We start from the raw sequence: 25513 nt of genomic DNA on the forward strand, positions 1-25513 counted from the left end.
CACTCCCAGATTTGAATGCAGGTCAGGCACTGTGCACCATGTCAGACATGGGGCAGATCACTAAAAGTCTCCACATGTACACTGCCAGCAGGATGACCAACACTGTGACGGGGTGGGAACATCAAAGCCAAGTTTTGGGGCCAAAACATGAGCTGTTTTTAGCCATCTGAGCCATGTCTACACACAAACCTGCACCATATGCTCAGAACTTGAAAGAGCTTGCAGTCAAGTTCCAACACACATTAAAGCCAAAATGCAAGTAAAAGGTAGTCTGATTTCAGAAAGAAAAATAATGTTTTCTAAATCCCCTTTTGAAGGCATGGGATTTTCTTCTGCGTTTTCGGCTACTTCCTATTTAAAGCATACAGAACGTGAAATAAACCCTCCAGCTAGGAGTCAATGCATCCAGAGAACAGAGCTGTTATTGTGCAACACAACAACTGTAATTAACTTGTTTAGAGTAACTGGAAGAAGTTAGTTCAGAAAACATACACTTCAACGTGCTCTCAACTTGAAGAAGTGACTAATTTGAATTTCAGCACAAATGATTTGAAACTCAAACTCACAAGCTGTAGCATCCTTTGAAAGACCACCCACAGCAAACAAATTTGATTTCCTCACTTTGGTTAACAAGTTGTACTCTACAGAAAGCTCCTGTGAGTAGGAATTGTATGGCACGAGTTGTCATAACAGACATTACAGACAGCTTCCCTTCCAGATCTATTCTCCATTAACATCTTTTGCTGTTAATGTTTGCCAGTGCTGCTTTTCTAGCCTTTCTGACTGAAGCCTGTCCACTGTAGCTCAATATTCAGATTTGCAATCAAACTTTCACAAGTATTTCTATTTCTGGCGATGCCCACTCAAGCAGATTCTGCACCACATCCCACCACCTGTCCTAAACATTAGCAAAACTGTCTGCACAGCTACCTAGCAAATTGGAAGAGGCAACTGGCTAAAAATGAAGTGTTTATTTTTGACCCAAATCTGTTTCTGATTTGTTTCTCTGCATAAGCTGCTCTACTGGTGTCACCAGTGGGCTAGCAGAGAAGAGATTTATGCTGCCTAAGCCACTCAATTTGTCAGACACAAAACCTCTGAAATTACAACACAGCAATACAGGTGTAAACAAACAATACACAAAAACAAGGGATCAACAAACAGTATTTCAGAGTCCCCTGGCCATTAACATCAGAACAAATGGATATTGCAACATGAAAGCCAGAAAATGTCTGGAAGGTAGCAATACTCATAGGACTAGACTAATAGAGACTTTGAAACAAACACTTATGCTCTATGGGTAAATCAGGTATACCACAAGAAAAGGTTATTAAACAAAAAGAAACTGTATTAAGTTCTCTATAGCCCTCAAAAGCGAGCAAATGCCCACGCTCAGGCTGATACAAGATAAATGCCATCTCTTGTGTTCCATCCTTGAAGACCATCATCCCTTAATCATCTTTGGAAATAATACAGTTAGGGAGGTTTAAAAAAAAAAAAAAAAAACACACACAAAGAAAAAGACAGACACTGTAATGACTCTTGAGCTTACCTGCTGTAGAGGGTGGCGTGGGGGATGATGGAGATGTTAATGGGGAACTCGCCCCAGAGCCTGCTAAATAAAACAACAGTCTAGTAACTAAAGCTGTGATACAAAATTCAACAGTCAGACAAGACAGATTGTTGAAAACAGGCCAACTTTATTGACTGATGATTCAACCCTGCTTCCACTGAAAACTTGGGAAAAGTTCCCATTCATACGGATATTGTCATTCCGACCCAATCTGAACAGAGAGGCTTTATGGCACATAGTAGGAGAGGAGGTCCAAACACATTAGAAGCACATTCAACAGCACTCCTCAATGGGAAACCCTTCTTTTCTGTTGCTTAGGCTGTTGGATTTCAGCGTCCAAATTCTGTTTTCCTTAAGAGTTGTGCCACTGCATGGATGGCACCCCACTTCTCCTTCTAAGAGATGATTTTTAGTCAGTTGCTGTACTCCACAAGTTATTCTGACAATTCCACAGTAGGCTGCTTTCGGACACATTTTAAGCATGCAAGATAACTGTCAAACTTTTCATTCATACACACCATTCCTTTTAACTATAGGACCTGTCAAAATGCTTTGTTGTTTTAGAAATTGACACCGAAGCAGCAATTGAAAAGATATTTTTTTCATTCATCTTAATACCTTACTGAAGAATACAGATCACCCTGGAGTTTCTCTCCAAAGGCTGCATCATTGAATGGCCCAAATCATGGTATTATTATGCCACTCAAATGTCAAACAGATTGAAGAAACTGATTTTATTTTATTTTTTTTATTTATTTATTTTTAGGAATGGAGCACAGAAGAGAGGACACAGTGTTTTATATTAGGTAGCTGAAAAATCTCAAACTGATGGCATTTTTAAGCCCTCAATTTATATATTATTAAATACTCAAAACAGTGCTATCAGGCTTGGTAGTCCAACATTACCATGTAAACTGATGGTGACCCTGGACCTTTTTTAGACAGAAAATTACAGTAACAAAAAAAAAAATCATCATAGCTGTGTAGAAGCAAACTCTTTTCTCTGTAGTTACCTGAGTTATTTGAGTTGCTGTATTTTGCTGAGTGTTCTTCCCCACTTTCATAGGCAGAGCGTTTTGACTTCTTTAAACAAAGCAAAAGAAACAGAAGGAGTAAATGAATAACCTCTTTCCTTGATGAGGACTGAGCTGACAGAGATTTGTAACAGCCATCTGCTGTATCACACAAGGTTTATCAATGCCCAATACTGTTCTCCCTGCATCCAACATGTCGCTCAAATACCTCCAGGCAAGCAAAAAGGACAACTTCAGTACCCTCTGACAGCAAGGGAAATGCAGAAAGCTGACCCACCAAAAAGGATCAGAAACACAGCGTGCTATAGAAGAATGAAAAACTGCTCCAAGACCTTCACCAGGCAGCAAGCAGCAGCAGCACAGGCTGTTATCTGTGTATTAGGTATTAACTAAGCCTGTTTTCATTAAGTAACCTTAAACAGGTTAAACCAATATACAAGTCGGCTACCATTTAGGAAAAGTTATCACTTCAAATAAGGAGGTAGTACAGAGAAGCATGAAACAGAATACAGCAGCACACCTGTGGTTGTTCATGCTACACATTCAGTAATTTTCTGCGTGAGAAACCTATTTAAAGACTGATTACCTTTCTTGCTAAGATCTTCCTTTTCTTTTTTTCTTCTTCAGAGCCATGATGAGACTGCGCTCTTGTCAGTCTTCTGTGCTGGTGAATCTTCAAAATTAAGGGAAAATAAAAAAAAGACAATGTTAAAATCTCAAATATTGTCAGGCAAGGCATATGCTTGGCGTGCAAGAAAAGAACACTGTAGTCACTTTGCACATTTAGTTTTCTTTTAAAATTTTTAACTCTAATCTTTACTGTTGCTGGTAGATTATGGAGCCTCACACTGCAGTTAAAATGACCCTTTAACTTAGGAGTCACTGTGAAGCTGCACCACTTGAAACAGTCTCACGCCATACATTCATCAGCTGTTCTACGGCTCCTCAATACTGTATTTTTTGGGAAAGCAAATCTGGTGATGAAAACCTTTATTGCTCAAAATCACTGAGTAAAAGCTCACTTTCCCCATTTAAACATGTTAAGAGGAAACAATGTCTGTAGGAAATACAGTAAAGAAATGCAGTAGTTACCAATTTCTGTTCTTCTGTTAATCTTTTTTCTATGCATTCCTTGGATGTTTTCAATGCCTCTTTTAGCTTAGTAGGAACCTAATGCAGAATGGGAAAAAAATTAGCACAAAATGTGATAAAGGAAAATACAACTTTACAGCTCAAAACTCACCATTCATCTGACCATGTTGCCTGTCTAGAGCCAGGAACAGCTAATCACTTTGGTACCCTAGTCACATCCCCAAAATGCCATGAGGCCGACCACCACAAGACACACAGCACATGCCTGCTTCGGGGCAGTTCCCTGATAGGGGCAAGAAGCAGCTCCCTGAAAGTCCCAGCACTGCAGTTGGCTACAACGTGCCAGTGATCTAACCTAGCAAAATCAGATTCCACAGCCCTTAGCAATTTCAGCAAAACGAGGCTGCTAAGTAGGGCAACATGATTAATCATGCAAATTAGCTCCAATACAAGAGCTACACTTGAATCACTCATGGGTCACACTGTGCCCTCTTTGAAGAGTTGATATAATTTTCTTGGGTATGATTCAGCAAAGGAATCCAAATACCAATGGGAATCACCAGAAAGCCAGGTAAAGCCAGCTGTCCTCTACCCTATTTGTTAATTGATGCATAGCTACCCACAACTTGGTGCTTCCACAAACATCAGCAAATCAACATTCAACTTTACCTTAAACTGTGGTTTCTCAGAGCTTGTAAGCAGGACATCACTGAATAATCTGTGAGTGAGTGCAAAAAAGAAAAAGAAAGGAACATTATTCCCAAGAGACAGGCAGAACCGGAGGGAATACTACTGGTACTATTCACCTAACTCCCTCTTTCCTCTTTTCCTTCTCTGTTCTCTTCCCTACCTCACTGTTTTTTTCCCCCCACAGACGATGTACTGCTTTTTATTTTCCAAGCCCTGCTTATAATTAGCAGCATCGAGCCCTCAGAACATAGCCACTGCTGACAGCAGACTTAGCAAGACTCTAGGATGTATTTTGAAAGCTGAAAGAATGGCTGTAATTATCAAAGGCAGACAAGGACTTCCCAAAACAAATGATTTTTCCTTGTAAGTACATTGATTCCTTAATAACAGAAGATTGACAGGGACCTTAATAAATTTCACCTAAGAAATCATTGATCTTTTCAGGTGCACTCTTAGCACAACTGTTACTTTAGCATTAACAAGAACCACGTAAAAGATCAATGAGCAAACATTTCAAAATATCTGCATTCTTGTCCATACTCCAGCAAAGGTAATTAAAGCAACTATCCTAACAGTTTCACTCACCTCCATCAGCAAAACTATAAATGATTATTACTTTTCCATCCAAAACAAAGACACTAGAGGGCAATGTTAGTCTGAAAATCAACTACTTAGTCCTTTTCAAGGTACTTTGTTCTGGAGAACATACTAGAAAACTGTCCCAGAAAGAGATCACCAAGCCTGGCTCCCAAATAAGCATTTCAGAGATTTCTGTTGACGTTCACTATGGAAAGTTATCACAGTTCTATACTAGAGAAAACAAATTTAAATATAGAATCAAGATTGTAAGATCACTAGTCCATGAAAAAATCAGAAATAACTCAAATTAAAAAAAGGCTAAAGAAAAAATAAAGCTCACCTTTGTTTACAGGGCAATTTTCTGCCCCTTTCTGACTACATATCCTTGCAAAATTAAAGTAAACTCATAGTTTATTTGGAATAACTTAACAAATATTTAAGTTATATTCATCACATTACACATTATGAAAAACACTTTTGTAAAGAGTATGGGTATGAAGGGAATGTAGTACATATCCTACACAGTAGATAGAGCCAGTCATACATTGTTCAACATCTTCTAACACTTGGATATTCCTGTAGTCACAGTTTTCTTCCAGAATTTCTCCATACTTTCTTCTGTCTACCTCCTGCTTCCTTCAAGAGCAGAGGAAGGGAGGAACAGAAGGAATAGAAGGTTGGGACACGACTGCAGGGACCCGTCCCAACCAGGAAATATGACTCTTGGAGCATGCTTTAAACATCCTGCAATCCGTACGCTGTGAGATCAGACCCAGATTTAGATATGGGCAATCTGTCATTCATGAGGTCACGATTCTGGCACCTCATACTATCAAAAAGCGAGCCCACCAGGAACTGTGATTCTGTGCTCAGCACGCTGATGACACGTCACAGCGCAGAGCCTGCAGACAACTTCCCCAGTACTGCTGTCTCCTAGCTGCAGGACGGGTGGCACTGCAGACAGGTACAGTCTCCTGCTCAGTCATGCACTGACACTTGCTGCATCCTATTCTCACTCTGTATCCACCTTTACTACTTCACTACATCATGAGGAGGACAGCCTGGAAGGAAATATTTTCTGTTTATGCTTCACTGAGTCCCTAAGCCAGCCTTGCAAGAAACCAGCCAGAACTTCTGCACACGGCTTTGACCCAGTCTAAATGTTTCTGCCGAGCAGAGCTAGAGATTTATTTTGCTAAGTCGTAAGTAAACTGATAGCTAAATCTACTGAAGTAGATCTAAAAGGGTCACACAAAAAACATTCCTTACACTAAATGCTTTAAATGATCTGTACATGTTCTTAATCGTGCTTGCACTGCTTTAATAGCTCGATCATTTGAAACCACAGTGCCATGCTAAGTAAAATGCACTCGTAACAGCTCCAGCACCCCAAAAGACAGAAATTTTAAATGAGCTCCTATCATATTCAAAAGCAATGGGACCATGAAGTCCATCAGTTTTAAACCCTCACTTGGGATACACTACACATCCCTCAGAATGAGGAACAAATCTTCCAGATAAGGAACGAGCAAAAAGATTCTTCCTCCTTAAATAATTAAAAATATTACTATGAGCATGGAACAAGTACATTAACACTTACGGCATCTGTAAGAGCCGTGAAACAGTTGGCATGCCATTCTTCATAGCTTCACAGGTCAGAATGGATTCCAACACAGACACTACCAAAGAAAAAATAAGTACGGACACATTTTTGCGCTACAGAATAGCAAACAAATTATAATGAAAGCCTGGCACTTCTGTGTTATGCTCCCCCATGTACTCCATCAACTAAGCAGTGATGAAGCTTTATGACACATGTTTTTTATTATAGTATTATTGTTACACACACAAACTTTTCAAGAATGTTAGACATGAGGCCAGGGGATCCAGACATCTAATCACTGCACACTGTTTTATCACTCATAAAAAAGTTTAAAAAAAAACATTTATATGCTATGTATTTGAGGAAGAACACATTTGCTATTTTTTTAAATTGCTAAATAATTTCCTGTTACAGGCTACTAAAGTCTTAGGCTCCTATTTCACAACATTTCAGCTTCAGTAAAAGGTAAGGGTAGCCAGGAAGTCAGACTGACATTGTCTTAAACGTATACTAACCAACAAACACGGATGGTGCAGGAGGGAAGCTGTCTACTGGAATTGTATCTGGGGGTCTTCCATATGTCATTTCATACAGTAAGTGCCCAAAGCAATGTACATCAATGCTTTCTAAAGTCTGTAGAGGAAAAAAAAAAAAAAAAATGAAAAACACAACAACCAGCTGCCACTTTGCTGTCTTTGTATCTACCTCCCTGTAGAAATACATACCAAACAAGGCTAGGAGAGCCTCCTTCACCCCTCCTTGGGCTTGTATAAGCTGTACATATGTGCAGCATAGTTCTGAGATTTCTGAAACATGTTTTATAGAGGAGTGGATTCTCTTACTGGAGGAGGCTTAGTGCTTTCATGGCACTAAAAGATTTGGACTAACCATGAACTTTTGATCATTTCTCTTGCTAAACACAGTAAAACTTGTTTAGCAAGGTCAGCACGCAGCTGTCTCATGATGCTGTATGTAATTTATTACAATACGCATTGCAAGGCAAGGCGCTAGCTAAAAGACTGTATCACTACAACAGGACAAATTAGGTTTAATATTTTGTAGGAAGATAGTATTTTCCTGTATAAACCTGCAGTTAATAGACACCCTTCAGATAAATTTTAAAAAATATCTTTTATAAGCTTGATGTGTACAAGTATGAAAAGCAGTCTTAAAAACAAGGCTGCAGTTCACCTATATTTGTGCCAGTGTGTGGCTGTCAAGAAAACGCTGATTTGCACTCCCCTTCTGCTCACTACAGTGTCTATAGTGTGCTGCAGCAAAACTTCTTTGCAGCCACATTGAAAGTAAAATAAAAGTAAAAAAAGGTGGTAGGGGATCATTGAGGGAGACATTTTTCATTCAAGTCAGTTCTCCACAAACACTAGTTGAGGATCAAGGGATGTGTAAGAATCAACTACATTAATTTTCTGAAACTTACATTAATTTTCCGAAACTGTGAAAAGTATGATCGATAAAATGATGGAAGTCCCAACAAGGAATTTTCTAGATCCAATAACTTGCACGTGTCCCCATCCAACATTACATTGGCAGCATGAAGATGGCCATAAGGAAATCCTTTCTCATGTAAGAATTTTAATACCTGAAAAAAAAATCCAAGACAGAAGCACTGTCACAAGACTCTCTGATAATCTCAAGATCTCAAATGCTCCAGTACTAAAGCAGACAAATAATAAACGAGGCCTCTAATTTAGAATGCCTGCTCAACTTGATCTTCTATCTGCATCACCTTTGGCTGATTATTCATTCCCATTTCACTGGTAACATTTCTCACAAAACAAATATTTGATGCTAATACTCAAAGCTGACTTATGGACACCTCCCAGAGAGACATGGAAACTAAAAGTCACAATTCTACAGAATATTAAAGTTTTAAATTTTTTTATTTAAATCAGTGACAATGATTTTGTGGTCCATATTCCATAAGATATGAATTACTTCTTTCCCTTTTCTCCCCATGGTACATAAACTACACTACCACCTCTCTCCCACCTCAGCTCCACATGTAACAGCTGCCTTTTTATTATCCTTTTTTTTTGTTTATTTTTCGTCAGAAGTGGCCTCACACATAAATATCTAAATTCAAGTACCAGCAGTTAATCTCAATTTAAATTTAGCTTTGAAGACTGCTGCCAAGAAAAAAGCTTGCATAAACAGAAGTTTGTCTATTTTTCTACTTAGTTGGTCTCAAAAAAACAAAAAAAAAAAACAAAACAAAAAAAAATCAAAACAATCAAACACCCACCAACACATAAAGGCTGGTAAAGAAAGCAAAAAAAAAATTACCTCTAATATTTGTCTTCCATATGTTTTTATTTGCTGAAGTTCAAGACCTTGAATTTTTTTAGGATTGCAATACTTCTTCAGGAATGGGTCTTTTGGTTTTGCCTTTAAAAGAAGTATACGTATCAAGTAGCATGCCCAGAAAAGCCAGGAATTGTCTTAGCTTGCTTAGCAATACATTGTAAACAGTTTTAGAAAAGACTGTGATCATTCCAACCATTTGAACTGGGGGAAGAGGGAGAGAAGACATTACCTTATAAATAAGGTCCTTTAGTGTCCCTTTTTCACTGAATGGTCTAATAACCAGTGCTGAAGATTCATTGGCAGTGGCAAAAGTGATTTTGTAAATATAGGGATGCTACCAAAAGAAGAAACTGTAGGTAAGTTTCAGATGACAGATTTTGTAATTAATTTTTGCTTGATTCACAAGAAACACAAGATCCGTCTGAATTGTATGTTTGAAGTAATAAATTGGATTCTGTCAGTGACATTTGCTCAAGTTATTCACTCTTACCCTGAAGCAAATGCAAAGAAAACTTCACAAGGACATTGCTCAATATTCACAATAAATCCAGAAAAATCCACTGTCCTCTTTGTTTTAAAAATTAAAAGACTGGGAGTTTAGACAAATGAAGAATCCACCCCAATTAACACTTAATACATTAGCTAAGCTAAAAAATTCATTCATGGTTTTATACAACTATGGCACACAAGGAAAGACAGCATTAATAATTGTCATAACAGCCCTACATCTTTAGAAATCCGTGTAACAACTTCCTGGAACGTTATGAAACCAAATGAGACAGCACATGTTGAAATAAATTACATGTGCAACACATACATCAACTGAAATTGTTAGTTAGGAAGAGACCCCTTGTTCAGATCTTATTTTAATATAGTGGGTTTGGTCTGGTTTGGGGGTTAAAAGGCTAATTTTCAGCCTATTTTGGTATGTGCACTTCCAAGTTTCAGGACTACATGTAGAGGTTTACCCATTTGAAATACCATCCTTTTCAGCCAGTCCCTTTATTCGGACAGACGTCTACTGGATTTATAAGGTGTCAGTTTTATAATTTGGCATTACACAGGAGCTTACACTGTACAGCCTTCATCGCACCTCTAATAAGACATTGCTGTCCCAAGTTCAAAGAACCAAAAAAATAATGACTCATTCCACTGCCTTGTGCACTGCTGCCCAAGAATATCCCCAGTACACTGGATAACAATGACATCTAGGCAGCACTACCCTAACAGCCTAAAAGTATTGAGAAGATGAAATAAAAGCTCATGATCTCACAGTACTGTTCCAGATGGGAAAAATACAATTAGCTACAACTCAAACTTCTGTAAAAATCCTGCAGGTTTATTGTTTGCACTGGGAACATGTTAGCTCATATTGTGCGGGGAATTTAATTAAAAGGTTCACACATCTTTAAATGAAAGGAAAATTACAAACTATTTCTAACAATCTAGATGTACTTCTGCAAGATCAGCTTTTGTAAGCACTTTTTTTTGTGCGCTGGCACAATTTAAAAGTCTTCAAGGAATACTCACAGAGCAGGAAGAAAGAAGTTTCACAGCATACTGTAAGTCTTTGTCAGACAAGTATTTATCAGGGCCTAGATCAGCCTAGAAATAAATAGGAAAAGAAAAGGCATCACAATATATGTTGCATTCCGTAAAAAAAAAAAATTATCTACATTCTGCTCTCACAAATTAAGACAGCTGCTCAAAGGTAAATTTTGAACAGCAAATTACACATAAAGAAGCAAACTTTAAAAGGCTGAATGAGTAAGGTCATGCTTTCACAATACAAAGCATCTGACCTTACAGTAAGCAAGCATTATTGCCTGCTTCCTCCTCCATATCTGACCTCTATTACTACCACTGTATGAACTCTGCCAAACCCAAACTGAAGCACTGTGTAAACTGTGAACTAGTAAAGCATAACTCTCACCATTCTTCCCCTCCACCAAAACCACCTCTCCCCTTCTTCTGCAGGTTTTAGCAACACCTACCCTCCAGTAAAGTCTCAGTAACAGCTGTGCTGATACAATTAAGAGGGCAACAGGTTTCAACACAGGAGCATAACTAAGTGTTTAGGAACAACAAACTATTTGACGTCCAAAAATGCCTGTGGCAAAGGAGCAATTTGTGCCTTTCTCATTGTGCCTTTCTCACCTACTAGCTTCTCAGAACCACTAAACAACCTAGTAAAAATAACCCAATATTGAAAAAGAATCGCCTTGTTACTTTTGGTGAGCTATGTGACACTATGATCACCAGCTACATACACCATTACAACTAAAAAACAGTAAATGGGGCTGCAGGAGTGGGAACCTGGCACAGAAATTTTCAAATTGGGCTTGCCACCAGAGGAAAGAAGCAGAATTTTCCACACCACACAACCAACCAAGGGCTCTCAAGATGCTTTCAAAGAGTGAGCTCTTGAATCTGTCAGTAACATCAGGTAGTTGATATAAACAAAACAAGGAAAGATAATTATTAAAGACTTGGGAATTCCATAAAAGTATATATACCCAGCTTAACATTAGCCGTTCCTTTGGTTGATTCTTTATCTTCATTAAGAAATATTTCTTACGTATTCGCCAACCTACAAGAAAAGAGTCATCAGCAGGTTTAATTAAAACATTAGTAAATGACATGGCTTACATGCAGCACAAGGCTTGTAAGCAACGATAGTACTGTTATCTTAGGACAACCCACTGGAAAAAATAAGACAAGTTTTCGCACATACATATTCTTCTTACCTATATCTTTTAATGGCTCCACCACTTCCCACTTTGGCTCTGATCGGAAGAACATTGAAACATGCTGTAAGGCAATTTCTGTAAAAAATAAATGTTTTTGAGAGACTATTTAATGTGATTTTTTGCACATATTAGGTAAAGTTCAATGCCAGAAGGAAGCCTGCAGGAATTAAGACTCAGTCAGCAAAATCACTTTAAAAGGAAATCAGATAAAAACACAGTTACAGGGCATTTGCATTTTTAACCTGAGAAGTCAAATCCACTGAGAAAACAGAGAAAGCACTGCCTTCAGAAAACACAGCTTAGTGGGTTTGCCTTCTATTTCTACTAGATCTACATTTCCAAGCCTAAATGCAAGACTTTCCACAGTTGGAATACCCTACATTAGATTTAAAAATGTTTTTGCCATGCCTGTAGAAGTGCTAACTTGTAAATCTCTTAATGTGTGCCTACACCGTCATTTTTAACATGTAAATGCATCAGCTCTTTGTTTTGCTACATGTTATTCTGCCCTTTTCAGTGCAGGCAAAGGTATTTTTCTAGCTGTCATGATCCAACATGCATTTCTGAGACGGAAAACAAAAAACAAAACAAAAAAACGACACCCTTCTGGTTACTGAATTCTCCCACAGCTGGGAATACAACTGGTGTATTCATGAAGCGATTTAAGGGGAAATCTCAGTGGGAAGTGGTGACAGCAGGGGCAGAAAGGGAACCATGCCAGCAAGGAGTTTTCTCTCACATGGCTTATCTTGGTTTAGAAACACAGCAAAAAGGTAAGGATGCACCATATCTCTCTGCAGCCTGTCCTCTCTCTAAAAATATGCTATGAAAAAGAGAGGTAACAATGCAATAAATATCAGCTCACTGCTCCAAGATTAAAAACAGACAAATTGATGGTGTCTCCAAAGACCACAGGCAACAATTTGATTGCTACTTACTTCTCTGCAACTTGCACAAAAATAATTTTGATGAAAGCATTCAGAATTAACACAGAAATCACAGTATCTCCTAAAGGATTTAAACTGTTTGCTCAGCATTAGCCGGACAAACTGCATCCTTAAAGAGTTACTAGTAATCTACATCTCCTCCACAGCTTAGCATAAACATCCGGGAAATGTTCTTTGCACTTTGAAGCTGAAGACAGAAAAATGTTACATAAAGAGAGAGCAAAAAGACAAGTGAAAAGGAAGCAGTAAGTTCCTGCTTGAGTAGGCTGGCTGTGCTTTTATGAAAACAAGCTTTGCATTTTGCAAAGAGTCTGTGGTGTGGGTTTCATCACGAAGGGGAAGTTTTTCAGTCTATCACACAAATTCTAACCATTTCCAGTGGACGAAGCCAGACAAATTCAAAGAAGAAACATTTAATAATGAAGAGAACCGATCATTGGGATACTGTTTTAAGGAATGCACTCATTTTTCAATCGGGGGAACATGGCTTAATCAAGAAAAAAGCATTGAAACTATCTCAAACAATCAGTTCTAGGAAGTGCCACAACCCAAAGTGATAGTGGGAGCTAGACAAGACGATCATGTTTATTTCCCTCGATCTGAAAAATCTAAGAAACATGACAAATTTAAGCTTTGCTGTTCAGAAAATCAGCTGTTTTAGCAGACTACAGAACTGACAAGCTTAGCTCCACCTCACACCCTGGTAAACAAATAACTTGTAACCCCCAGCCCTCCCATTTATCACCAGTTGGGGAAAAAACAGATTTTGGTTTCTTTAGCACCCTCTCCAAGTTCATCTTATTTAGATCCTGACCCTCAACACTCCTCTGTAGAATGATTCAAACATTTAGATTTGACAATCACAGCATCATTCATGTACAGACCTGGAGAAACATTATCATACCGTGCATGTGGTTATACACAAGAGTTTTGATAGCTTGTGTAGCTACACATAATAGTTTTACTTCCCCTGTAACATGCTGTAGTGTAAATCCTTGCCAGCATTAATGGAAGACATGCACACATGCTAAAGAGAAGCTGTAATGCAGTTTTACAATTCCTCACTTACCAGTGTAGTTTACAGAATAGCTGTTTGGGTCCAAAAATTTTTTTACGAGTTCACAGTTAGACAGTATGTGATGGGAAGTAATTACATCGAGATAGGCCTGGAGTCCTTTCTGTCTTTCAGCTATGAATTCACGTTCCATATTTCCAATCAACTTTTTTGGAGGAAGAGGTAGACTTAGCGTTGAGATCTTAAAAAGAGAAGGAAAATTACCAACAGTGCTCTCAAAATGCCTCGGGGATGTAGACCAACAATCCAGAAAATAAAAGAGACTGAGCAGTGAGCTAACTACTATATAATTATTTCTATACCGTGTATATACAAGCTTTTATGGTTTTTAAGGTACTATTATCAGAGAGAGGTAGTCAGACAATAGCTTGCATCTCAGTGTGAAGAGATCCATAAACGGAATGACACTGAAGATGCAAGCTGATAGATTTTTGCTGGTGAGTCATGCATTTAAGATCACTACACAAAGCTTTCAGACACTAAATAGCTCCAGTTCTCAGCCAAATCCTTCGTATGACATACCTTTGCACACATAGAGAAGCAGCACACAAAACAAAAACACCTTACCATTTTCTCCTGCTAGATTTATGCTTTATTAAAGAGATGCAGATCAATAACTTTCCTCTTGCCTCTACTGCTTTTATGGATAATTTACAGCCCTTATTGTCAGTATTTTAAACCTGTAACTTCAGATATGGTGCAACTTTTCCACTTTCTTTTCTGAATTTGTTGCTATACATTTTTTGAACTGCTATGTATCTTTCAGCCTAGAAATAGCTGCAATCTACTGGCAGATATACAGTAGTTGTTTAATGTTGACGTGTGACCCAAAGCTTCAGATAAAATCTGGGAAATGCTTTAAAATAGGAAAATGAAGAATTATGCAGAAATCCAAAGCTTTATGTAAGTCAGATCAAAGAGATCATCTTCAGAAAACAAAACTAGGCTGCATACTGTTTATATTCAATTACATCATATGAATCGCCAGAATAAATTTTTCATGTTGTTAACACATCGCTGTCCTGCAGATCAAAGCATCAGCCTCAGGTATGCTGCATCTCCACAGGTGTTATCTTTAAGAAAGGCGTCTTGCAGGAATCAATTCCATTAAATGCAATAACCTCACTTCTAAGCCAAACAGGTCACCAAGGAGAAGACAGGGACTTCTGAGGGTTTGAACAATCCTCGCTTTAACTTGTGGAAAAATGGAAGGATTAGTTCAACAAACTGTGGCTGAGGTAGCAATCCCTCTCCTTTTCTTCTCCTTGAACACAGGAATTATTTCCCCCTGCCAAACCTTCTGGCTCTGGCTACACATCATAGGCTGGAAAAGAGCTGTAGCTACATCTGAATTACAGAAGATGTTAATAAAAATCATTCTATCCACTGAGCTTTTATTAATGCTCTTTTACACCAAAAGGAAAAAACAATAAAAATCCCAAAACAAAATAGCACTACTTACAACCTGCAATTCACCAAATCAGAACTTTTGGCATACCACTCTTACCCCCAACAAAAGTTTCTAAATAAAAACAAAATGCATTTCTGACATGACTCACTTGAAAAGCATGTCAAACCACTGTCACCTTTACCTTCTTGACCTGACAGCTGGCTACCATCAGAGCAAAAAGGACTCTAGTTCAGACGCTTTCAAACCACTACTTCTTCTTTTGTTTCATTTCAGCCAACCACACATTTTCTATTTTCCATCAGAAAGTGGCCTTCGCCCCCAGGTTTTTGTAGCTGTCTGCCAAAACCCATGGCACAGTGAGAACATTGCCTACCCCAAACACCACCTCACTGAGGTCCCGACCTGCCCAACACAGGCGCACATCCCAGTGGCCCCAGCTCAGCTCTGACCCAAGGATGGGTCACAGAAGAACCTGGGAACCAACTTCCTTATCTTCGAACCGCAGCCTGCACAGGAATGTCTGCTCAAGAGCTGCAATAAAAGGCTTCACAGAAGCCAGATATCTTGCTGCAAATAACTACCAGCAGCTCATTTAAAAGAGCAGAAGAGCAGGCAATAATCTCCACACATCTCTGTCAAAGAAACAAAGAGGAAGAAATGCAGGATGGCCTGCAAGGGGCTTTTCAATCTGGTATGTGGCTGGGGCTCGGGGAACCTGGCTTGAAGCTTTCTGATGCGGATCAAGGTCACAGACACACCTCTCCTTATTACCAAGCTGCCTGGTAGAGCTGCATCCCTTTGCCTAGGACATTCTTAAATTCTCAGTCCTTACTATTATTGCACAGGTAGCTTCAGATTAACAGTAGAAAAACTGCATTTCAACTCAGCTGCAGCTTTGTGTTCAAACTGAAGCACCCAAACCTACAGAGATTGAGCATGCCACAAGAACTGAAAGAACTTCGAGCTTTGCATGCAAAGGAACCCCAGCAGCATTTTTTTTCCAGTGACATTTTAGTTTTGAATGAAGAGGATATATATATTTTTTGTATTTTCTATTGCCCCTTTTTTTGGTGGTGGTTTGTTTGGTTGTGGGATTTTTTTGTGTGTTTATTTTTTATTAATTTCTACATACACAAGTGAAAGCTTAAAATGTTTAACAGCTCACAGGACCTGAACATTGTGATGAAATATTGTTGCTTAAGAGTTCTAGATGGGAAGAACTGAGGAGTGCTGTATGTCTTAATGGATCAGAAAACCACAGCTCCAGCATCACAAAGAGCAATTTATAAAAAAAGCTCGAGAACAAAACAGTTGGGGGAAGACAGTAATTTCAGCATGTTTCTCATCAGCTACTGTCTTGTGTCTCTTGAGCCCTGGCATACAGAATAAGGCTGGAGAATGGTGTTTGTCAAAAGCAGAGCTGTGCAACCTTGATAATGGCTTAAAACTCACCTCTGCTGGGCTGAAGAATTACATGTCTGAGGGCGGCTCCCTACCAGAGGTATGGAGAAGAGCCTATCTCCAAACACAGATACATCTTTGCCCTTCCAGACGGTTGAAAGCAGAATAATCTAGGAGCTTGAGATTCAGGGAGTAAGCAGGAGTTTGCACTGATGAAGGCCAAATGTTAACAAACATGTCCTGTTAATTTAGCTTCCCTCTACATATCCTCCTATCCAAGTTAAAGGGTTACGTCTCGACGGATCTGTTTGATCCTTTCTAATCACCCACCCAGGCCTAACCTGTCATCTCTAAATTTAAGGTCTAAAAAGGTCTGTTGCCTTTTCCACTAAAGCCGCCTCATTTGAAAGTTAAATGAGACGACAACAAAGCTTTCTCATGCCTTAACACGTTCCCCATGGTTAAGAAGGACTTACAGTAGCTTAAAAAATAAAGTAAAATGAACTATCTTCTTTTTAAAGCCTCATCAAAATTGTTTCTCTGTGATCTCTATCAAAACTTGACAATGGTTGAGACTACAATGACTCCTGTGCGCTATGTCGACCAGCACCATTTCATTTCCTTGTGTTCCCACAGGTGCCTCTAATCTTCAATCTTGGATTTTGCTGGAGCAGGAGATACCTTTGTCTAGCATTTATTCAGCACATCACACGAGAGGTTTCTGGGTCATGACAAAAGTTACTGTGTGCTACTGCATATTCAACAAAATAATTACACAACCCAACCACACTGCCTCTATTGAATTATGACTAATTTGCTCCCCCATCTACCTGCTAATCTGCTTCAAATTATTCCTGCCCTATCGGCGTGCACGATTCAACATCCTGACATGTTTTTGCTCACCGAGGCTCATCAAGCAAATAGCTGGTTTGATTGGGGGGGAGGAGGGGAGCGGAAGCTATATTAAGTTCCCAAATTCACACATTTAATGGGGGGAATTAGTCATAAAAATACACCCTCAAGTCACAGCAGTGCTTGCTTTTTGTCTTGCTTGCCTAGTACCATGGAAATCTCAAGTAACAAGTTTCACTCCAGGAGTCACTGCTGCTTCCCCCCTTCTCCCAAACACGCTCCTATACCCTGCTTTTTCCCACACAAACTAAAAAGAAATAATTGTCCTAAAAAGCAAAAGAAAACACAGTAAGTCCTGTGTTTAAGTCAGGAACACTTTTCAGTGATACAGAAATCCATCACATGATAAGCAGCATCTGGAAGTGCTTTTAGACGAATATAAATAATGAGACACATAGCACTTCAATGCTGAATTTATAAGGTTGGTATGTGCCTTGGCTTTCCTCAAATCAAAGGAGGAACAAATAATAACACACAAAACCGGAAAAGTCACAGTACTGAAGGGAAAGATTCAGTATCTGCCAATCTCCACCATTTATATATAAATTGGTACTCTTGATGCTAGAATTATAATTTTACAAGAAAAAAGCCTAAGAGTGAAAAAGTATACATTCAAGTTACATTTGAAATCACAGTTTCCCTTTATAGCAATGTGAATTTATATTTTTTCTTCAGTACAATACACAAAAATATCTCAAGATATTTTAAATATATCCTTCTGACATTTTATATTTATATATCAAGGGTAAAAGTTACCTGCAAGCTATTATTAAGCAAGTCGAAGTCACTGTATCGCCTCACAATCTGCAAAATATAAAGAAAAAGTTGAGGAAGCATATTACTTTTCTCATTACCATTTTACTGTTCAAAATCCCATTAGAGAGAAGTAATTCCCATTTGTAATTCTCTTCTTTTAGCCATTTTTGTACAAACGCATAACTACTGGATTTATGACATACTGCCAGAGCACAAAGAGTTTTTAAGGATATCTCAGCCAGAACAAAAATGCATTCCTGAATATTATCTTAAACAGCTTTCCAAAAAAAAAGATTTATGAGCGAAGTTGCCTACAAACAATGCATTTTTGCCTTATTAGAAGCAGCAATTTTTCACTATCACCTTCATCACTACTTCTAGGTTTTACTGGCTGTGGATTAGCAAGGCTGTGATTTTAGCACTAGAGAAGGCAAACTGGCATTTGAAATTTAAAAATGACAGCCATACCAACACATGGTAATAACATGACAGGCATTTTTTCTGTTTTCCTGGAAAATTCACAATAGCAGCAGACAACTTGCCTTCTGTAGCTGGCAGTTACAGTGTTTTTCTCAGTTTTTGACCAAAGTATTCAAGCACTTTATGTTCTCAATTTACACCAACATTCCCCTCTCCAGCTCAAATTTAAGAAGCTAAGAAGAGAGAATTTTCAAGTTCTTCCTAAAAAGGCATCTTGGTTCCAGCACCAGAGTTTACAAAATTACCTGCCAACTGTTTTCTGCTGAAATTCCTCTCTGAACACGGATTATGTATTCCTAGTAAAAAGAAAAAGTTATTAGGAATGAGAACTAATGAGATGAATAAAGTTATTAGGCACTTCTCCAAACGTGACCACTACTACCCAATTAGGAAACATTCAGAAGCAGAAAATTCAGGTTCAGACTTCGAGCTTCAAGGTGAAGGTCTGAGCTAGGTTCGTTCAGACCATCGCCAGCAGCTCACCCGCTGCTCTGCAGAGTTAAAGATGAAAAGAGGTCCAAGAGCTTGCAGAATGAAGCACTCTCAGTCAAGGAAAAGGTAAGAGCATACTCAGCAAACATCATCTCTACTGAAAACAGCTGAATTAACCTGTCCTCACCTCCAATATCTAACCAGTGCTCCCCAGGAATTACTGCCTCCATCGTAACAGAGCAAAACACCAATACACACCTAGAGCTGCCCAACCTCTGGTTATATTTACATGAAAGAGGTTTGGCATGTACTTGAGTAACTAGAACAGATCAGTTCCTCATCATGGTAATTCTTCGTTTCTAATGCAAATTTAATTATAGAATCATTTAGGTTGGAAAAGACCTCTAAGATCATCAAGCCCAAGCATTAATTTAAATTATCCTTTAGATTTTAAAGATCAATAATTCTCCCACCATGATTACACTCAGAAAGCTCAATTCTTCTCAGTTTTCTCACTTCAAGCTTCAACCTACCTTTTGTAGACTAATACCTGGTCAATGCAGCAACTTAAATAATTACCTTAAGAACAGACACCAAGTATTTTGTGCACCTCTGCAGAAAAGACATACTTTGAGGAAGCAGTGATTTAGTTCACCTCTACTCTTTTGGAGTTTGAAAGCAGCTCTAAAAACACTTTGGGCATTTTGAGATCATATACAAGGCTTTCTAGGAAAAGGACTATATTTTCTGTTTAAAGATAGTCACCATATTGTTTAATTGGCAAGGAAATAAAATTAGCTGTAAGTATAGTGATAAGTACTTCCTTTAACATTTGCATCTACTGAAAGTCCTATGAATGAAGCTTTTCTTAAAAAACAAACAAACAAAAAAGTCTCGTTACAGAGATCTAGCCACATAATGTACATTGAAAGACATGAAATGAAGAGCCAAAACATTACGGTGCTGCTCGAGAGAAGGTGATGCTGAGCACTGAGGAGTGTCAAGGAGCAACCAGAGCCAGAAGAGGTGGAAGAAGCCACCCAGCCACCTATGCTTTTACACTTTCCTCCCACGTTGGAAGCTGCACATCCCACAGCCTTTTCAGCAAACCCATCTTCTCCGCTCTACTCAGCCATGGATGGCAGAACCGCACTCAGCTCACACGGCTTCATTCACCCTGGTACAAGAGCACCTGATATAACTTTTCAATTTCCAACACCACCCAATTGTGCTGAACGGCTTTCATCAACGGGAGTCTCGCAGAAACAGAAAGGTCAGAACGGAGCCGTACGGCCAAGGTTTCCGTCGGATATTAAAATTAATGATGCATTCCAAGTTATCACAAATAAACAATAATGAAGTAAGTTTAAAGCAAAAGCATTTCCAGCACCTTAAGTTTACACACCCAATTTGTCCATTCCATAACTATAACTGTACCTACAAACGTGGCACGTACCCGCATACCGCACAGATAACTCCATCAATTGGCTGTCTGATGATCCATGAGGTATTAGAAATTCAGCTGCACAGTCAGAAATCCAGCACAGACATTTGTTATTAACCTCGTTCAGGTACAATGAAACGTCTTCTGTTTTTTGGGAAAGCTGCCTTCAGAACCACACAGAACTAACTCTTCTCTTTCAAATGAAATTAATTAAGAGCTTATACACTGATGAAAAAACACATCCCAGCGAACAAAGTGGAGCACATCAGAGAATCCCACCTTAGAATTGAACTTCCATTTAACACTTACCACCATGAAAGGGAAGTAGTATAAAGCAAGAATCAGGACTACTGCAGGCAAGAGCCGAAGGCAACACTCATCAGATGATGTTACCTTACAGATGATGCTCAGCCTCAGCTCACCCAGGATTTATTTACTGGAGTTTCCTTCTGAAGCACAATGCTGTTCAGGCAAGAAAGCTATTTCATTTTCTCAAATTCACACAAAATATCCTTTATCAGCAACAGCTATCAACTATCTGTGGCAACTTTGAACCTCGTATCCATGAGAACAAATTCAAGACTAGTAAAGCATGAAAACCACAGTATTTGACATTATAATCAAGTTAATTTCCTGTAAAACAAGAAGCCCAAATCCTCAACAATGGTAAGAAACCTCCACAGAGCTGATTCTAATTCAGCCAGCTTAATAATATTTGGATATTTTCTAACAGAAACCAATTAAGCAGACACATGGAAACGTAAATTCACAGCTAATGTGGCTTTTCCTATTTTGTGACTGTTACTGCATTTTGGGAAGTAGGAAGAGACTATTTCACTCGCAGCCAGAAAAATGCAGCAACTGCTTATTCAGCAAGTCTAAGGAACACTGGCTATTTCTCTGAAAAAAAAAAAAAAACACGTCAGGGATGATTCACCGTGTGCAGTCAGTCATTCATCTTTTCTAGTATTTTGAAAGCAGCAGAGTTATTGCCCAACCCCTTGGAGCACTCACTCGTTATCCAGCGATTAACCTTCGCTGTTGTACTCCAAGAAAACGCTCCCGGACAGGCAGAGCACACCAATTCATTAGACAACTGTCAAAGCATCATGCTGAATGCAACCACTCTGATCGATATGACAGTCGTCTCCTCTGCAGAGCGTGGTGATAAACAACTCTCTCATTTCCTTCCTTCACCAGATCTCATTTTCGCAGGACGATTATGTTACAAAAACAGACTTGGGCCACTACTATGTTTTCACGCAGACCATGCAGTTCTGGTCAGGTGTCCTAAAGCATTAATTGACCCCAGATTTTATGTCCCAGGATTCACAACCGACAGCAAGAGAGCTCTGCAGACGTGGCTGTTAGTTTTGTCTGTGATAAAAAGTCCCACCACGCTCCCATCAGCACCAAACTCACTGAAGAGTTGGCCACTTTAGCACTACGTGGTAAAGACAGCTAATGACACAGCCTAATTTTAGCAGGACGGAGACCATGCCCATGCCCATAGGAAAGAAACTGAAGCTGTAAGGAAGACAGGCACACTCCGAACAAGTTCTGTTTGACTGCATAGAACAGGAAAATGTGACAGACAGGGCTCAGCTCTGATAGTTGCTAGCCCTTTCTCACTCCCGCTGAAAATTTTCGGTATTTAAGACCAGGCTCAGTGAGGTCTAATTTAGCTACACTTTCCCGTGAGTCACGCAGAAATCCCCATGTCTTTCACTCCTACACGAACGGCTCAGGATTGTTTCCAGGACTCAGTTTACCGAGCAACTTCAACAATGTCCCAACAGCTGCCAGACTGCACAGAAAGGTCTCAGCAGGCAGGAGAGGGATGGCCTCGTGCTGCCGATGCAGCCCCGGGGCAGCAAGCTCACCAGCATCCGCTGCACAAGGTCCACCACTGCTCCCAGGCCACCTCCTGCCCCTCAGGGGTCCCACGCGGGTCAGGCTTGTACGCCCACTGCTTTTCCTCCCGGTACTGCTGAGCCAGTTCCTGCCACAAGCCCAGTGTTCCAGCAGCAGCCCGACACGTACACGTGGCTGTGTGTATTTAAAGATGCCAAGCAAAGCAGTTTTACCTATGGGAGCGCTTCCAGGCTGCTCTCATTAGTCAAGAAAGAGGAAAACAGTGTTGGGAGCAGGGAAAGCTGTGTGACCCCAGCCTCACAGTCGTTTCCTAAAATCTTCTTCCTACCACTACAGAGAAATGGAGATTCCAAAAAAAGTGTTTTCCAAACATCCACATGGCTCAGTGACTAACATGCTGCCCTTCTCCAATCTTGTGCCAACAGGAAGCCCACGATTACTGCCTGGCATTAACATTACCCTGATCTTACCCAAATCATTCTGCTTAACCACTTCCACACAGAGCCACTCTGAGGTGTTTTTTCCTCCCATTCCCCAAGATATACCTCAGCATTCCAGCCTTAGTTAAAAGACCAGCATCAGCAGTTCAGAGCCTCACAGGTAATTTTGTCAGCATTCCTAGGTGCAAGTCACACTGCAAAGTATGTCAAAACACTTCACAATTGTTGTTTATCGGCCTTCCTAGTTATTAAAACAGAAAGCAGACAGAAGAAAAGGCTTTTGTGGAGACAAAATAAGAAACCAAGTGGTGCAATTAGAGATAAATATTTAAAAAAAAAAAAAAAGTAGAGAGTCTTTGGCCAATATTAGGTAATACATTTTGTTTTCTCAAGAAAATCGTCTCCAAATTTCTGGCTCAGGGTAGCCAGCCTATTTTACAGATTTCTGCTCTGCATCTGTTTAATCCAACAGGCTTGAAAAGCCAACCATTATAAAGATCCAGTCACCTTCAGGCCACATCAACTGCGAGTTTGAAAGGGCTTTATTTTATAAGCATTAAAGAGAGGAAAGCCTAATTAAGCATGAATACAATCCCTGCTTAAGAAGGCTGGATTGCAACTATTTCTAATAAGAAGCTCTTTTAAGTGTTTATTTAGAAAATCTCCCATGTGAAAAGCAGCAACAAAATCGGGAAAGCTGCTCAGCTCGGGCACCTCTTCACTCCAGGGCAGAGTCCGTATTTACAGTTGCACAAGCTGCTGCTGAGCCCATCTGGTGCAGGAGCAGCGCCCGGTGTTTACCTGCCTTTGAGCACACGCGAGTGGGCGCACCGTACGGCTCCAAGCACACCGCACTGCTCTGTAGTAGTGACTAAGCCATCCAACAAGTGAAAGCTATGAAGTAGGACAACTGCAGGAAAAAAAAATAGGACAGGCGTTTACACGTAATGAAACGTACTGAACGAGAAAAGCTCTGGAGAGAGATGAAAGAAACCAGGGCATTTCAATACGCCGTACCACCCTGGCCTTCGTCAGAGAGGGGAAAATGTTCAGCATTTCTCAGGAAAGACTCAGTAGTCAATAAAAATACCTTAATTATACTGCAGGATTTTGTAGGAACCAATATTTTGCCTGCGGTCTTTGCAGGAGTTACAGATGCAATATAACTTGGTAAGTTCAGCACTGGAAACCATAAGGGTAGAATATCTAAAATATATAAAGTCCTGTGGAAGAGCCACATATCCAAAACATCAAACGAGAGCTCTAATAGCTCCCTGTCCAAAGCCACCTCTAAAAGTAATTTCATGATATCTTTTTTCAAAGTGAAGGCAACCTTATAGAGATTGAGCTCCTTATAAAGCAGATGTGCAAAGTCCTTTACAAGCTTTTAAAATATATTCTAAAGTTCTAGAAACATATGGCTCCATTTTTCGTAGCACAGAAAAACATATAGGAAATAATGTAGGAAAAAATATAAGTGCTTTTTTCAACATGTTTTTTTTTAAAGCTAAAAGCTATGAGTGTCAACATTCATCATCGCTTAAAGAAAATGAAAAATTCTGAAAGTATGTTACAAGAGGGATTTATTTCAGCTGTTCATTTCCAAATGCCTTTCAGACAAGGATGTACTGTAGCAAAATTGGCTGTTTCACTACTTCAATTTCAACATGAAATGCATGAAAAAGGAAAATTGCTTTGGAAGAGAATTAAGGAATGTTCAGAAGTACGTGTATTACTCACTAGTGGTTTTACTACTTTGAAGTGCTCTAAGACTTGTATGTACACATTTGCGGTTCATAATACAGCGTATGTCTAGGTTTTAGTGGAAGAACGCAGCATCCTATTTTAAGACTTACACAGAAAGCCACTTTTAAACAGTGAACACACAGAGGAAAGACCGCACTACAAAGCAATTTCAACATTGAACAAGTATTAAAGCTGTAGTGCTGAGGATGCCTCTGTTGTCAGAGCACAACATTCGGCATTTAGATGAGACACTTGAAATGGTTTCATACAGCGGATGTAATTCCACTCCTAAAGACAACAAATGCAGCAGCAACAAAACAACTTCATTGTCTGCAAATGGCTGGTACACAGACCTACCAGGAGCACTGAACCGTGCCTGTGAGGTGCCCAACACGCTCCTGGAAGTTGTACAGCTATCCTCGTGTCTTATGCCGTGCTAGTGATGTGATTAAAGCACAGAGAAGGAGATGCAATGAAGCTGACGGGGGTCTGCTTATGTAATTTCAGATCTATTTAGTGAGATACCATTGGAATGTGTTTGCAATATAAATTTATTTGGCTTTCAAAATGAAATGTACTCTATAAACACTGCGCTATACAATTATTCGCATGTAAGCGCACATTCCAGCAAAAGTCAGAATGCTTGTAACACGTGTAACCAGGAAAACAACTTTTGTAGAAAAGAAAAGGTGTCACTTTCATTTTCAGTTATCACCTGAAATAACCATGCAGAAAAAAACACTCTGCTGACAATATCTTCGTTGCAACACAAAGGCACAGAGATTACACACCAGCTCAGATGTACTAACTCAAGTAAGAGCTTCTCAGCTCTTCTCACTTGGAAAAAAAACATAAAGAGCTTGTGAGCAAACCAGAAATGTTTGCAGCTGCTTTCCTAAAAATCTAGAAACAAAACATACCAGGGGATCAGCATGCTCTTACTAAGCA

The 25513-nt window shown here is 39.4% G+C and overlaps 1 protein-coding gene across 9 annotated transcripts in view; it reads right to left on the bottom strand.

Moving 5' to 3' along the window:
• The window catches only part of PXK (PX domain containing serine/threonine kinase like), a 35566-nt gene that overhangs the window by 6855 nt on the left and 3198 nt on the right, over positions 1-25513 (bottom strand). For 4 of the 9 annotated variants that reach the window (XM_068694571.1, XM_068694574.1, XM_068694578.1 and 1 more), the window contains exons 2-17: positions 18874-18924; positions 18149-18196; positions 13663-13849; positions 11644-11721; positions 11413-11486; positions 10427-10501; positions 9126-9230; positions 8876-8977; positions 8010-8171; positions 7087-7204; positions 6569-6647; positions 4369-4417; positions 3700-3777; positions 3194-3280; positions 2587-2656; positions 1553-1612 (exon numbers count right to left, since the gene is read on the bottom strand). In XM_068694571.1, coding sequence (XP_068550672.1) covers positions 1553-1612; positions 2587-2656; positions 3194-3280; positions 3700-3777; positions 4369-4417; positions 6569-6647; positions 7087-7204; positions 8010-8171; positions 8876-8977; positions 9126-9230; positions 10427-10501; positions 11413-11486; positions 11644-11721; positions 13663-13849; positions 18149-18196; positions 18874-18924 — 1423 coding nt within the window. Of the gene's footprint in view, positions 1-1552; positions 1616-1706; positions 1969-2586; positions 2657-3193; positions 3281-3699; positions 3778-4368; positions 4418-6568; positions 6648-7086; positions 7205-8009; positions 8172-8875; positions 8978-9125; positions 9231-10426; positions 10502-11412; positions 11487-11643; positions 11722-13662; positions 13850-18148; positions 18197-18873; positions 18925-25513 lie in introns of those variants that run through there. The other 5 variants (XM_068694570.1, XM_068694573.1, XM_068694576.1 and 2 more) reach the window with 2 other exon arrangements.

This window comes from Anas acuta, chromosome 11 (assembly GCF_963932015.1).
Source record: "Anas acuta chromosome 11, bAnaAcu1.1, whole genome shotgun sequence".
NCBI lineage: Eukaryota > Metazoa > Chordata > Aves > Anseriformes > Anatidae > Anas > Anas acuta.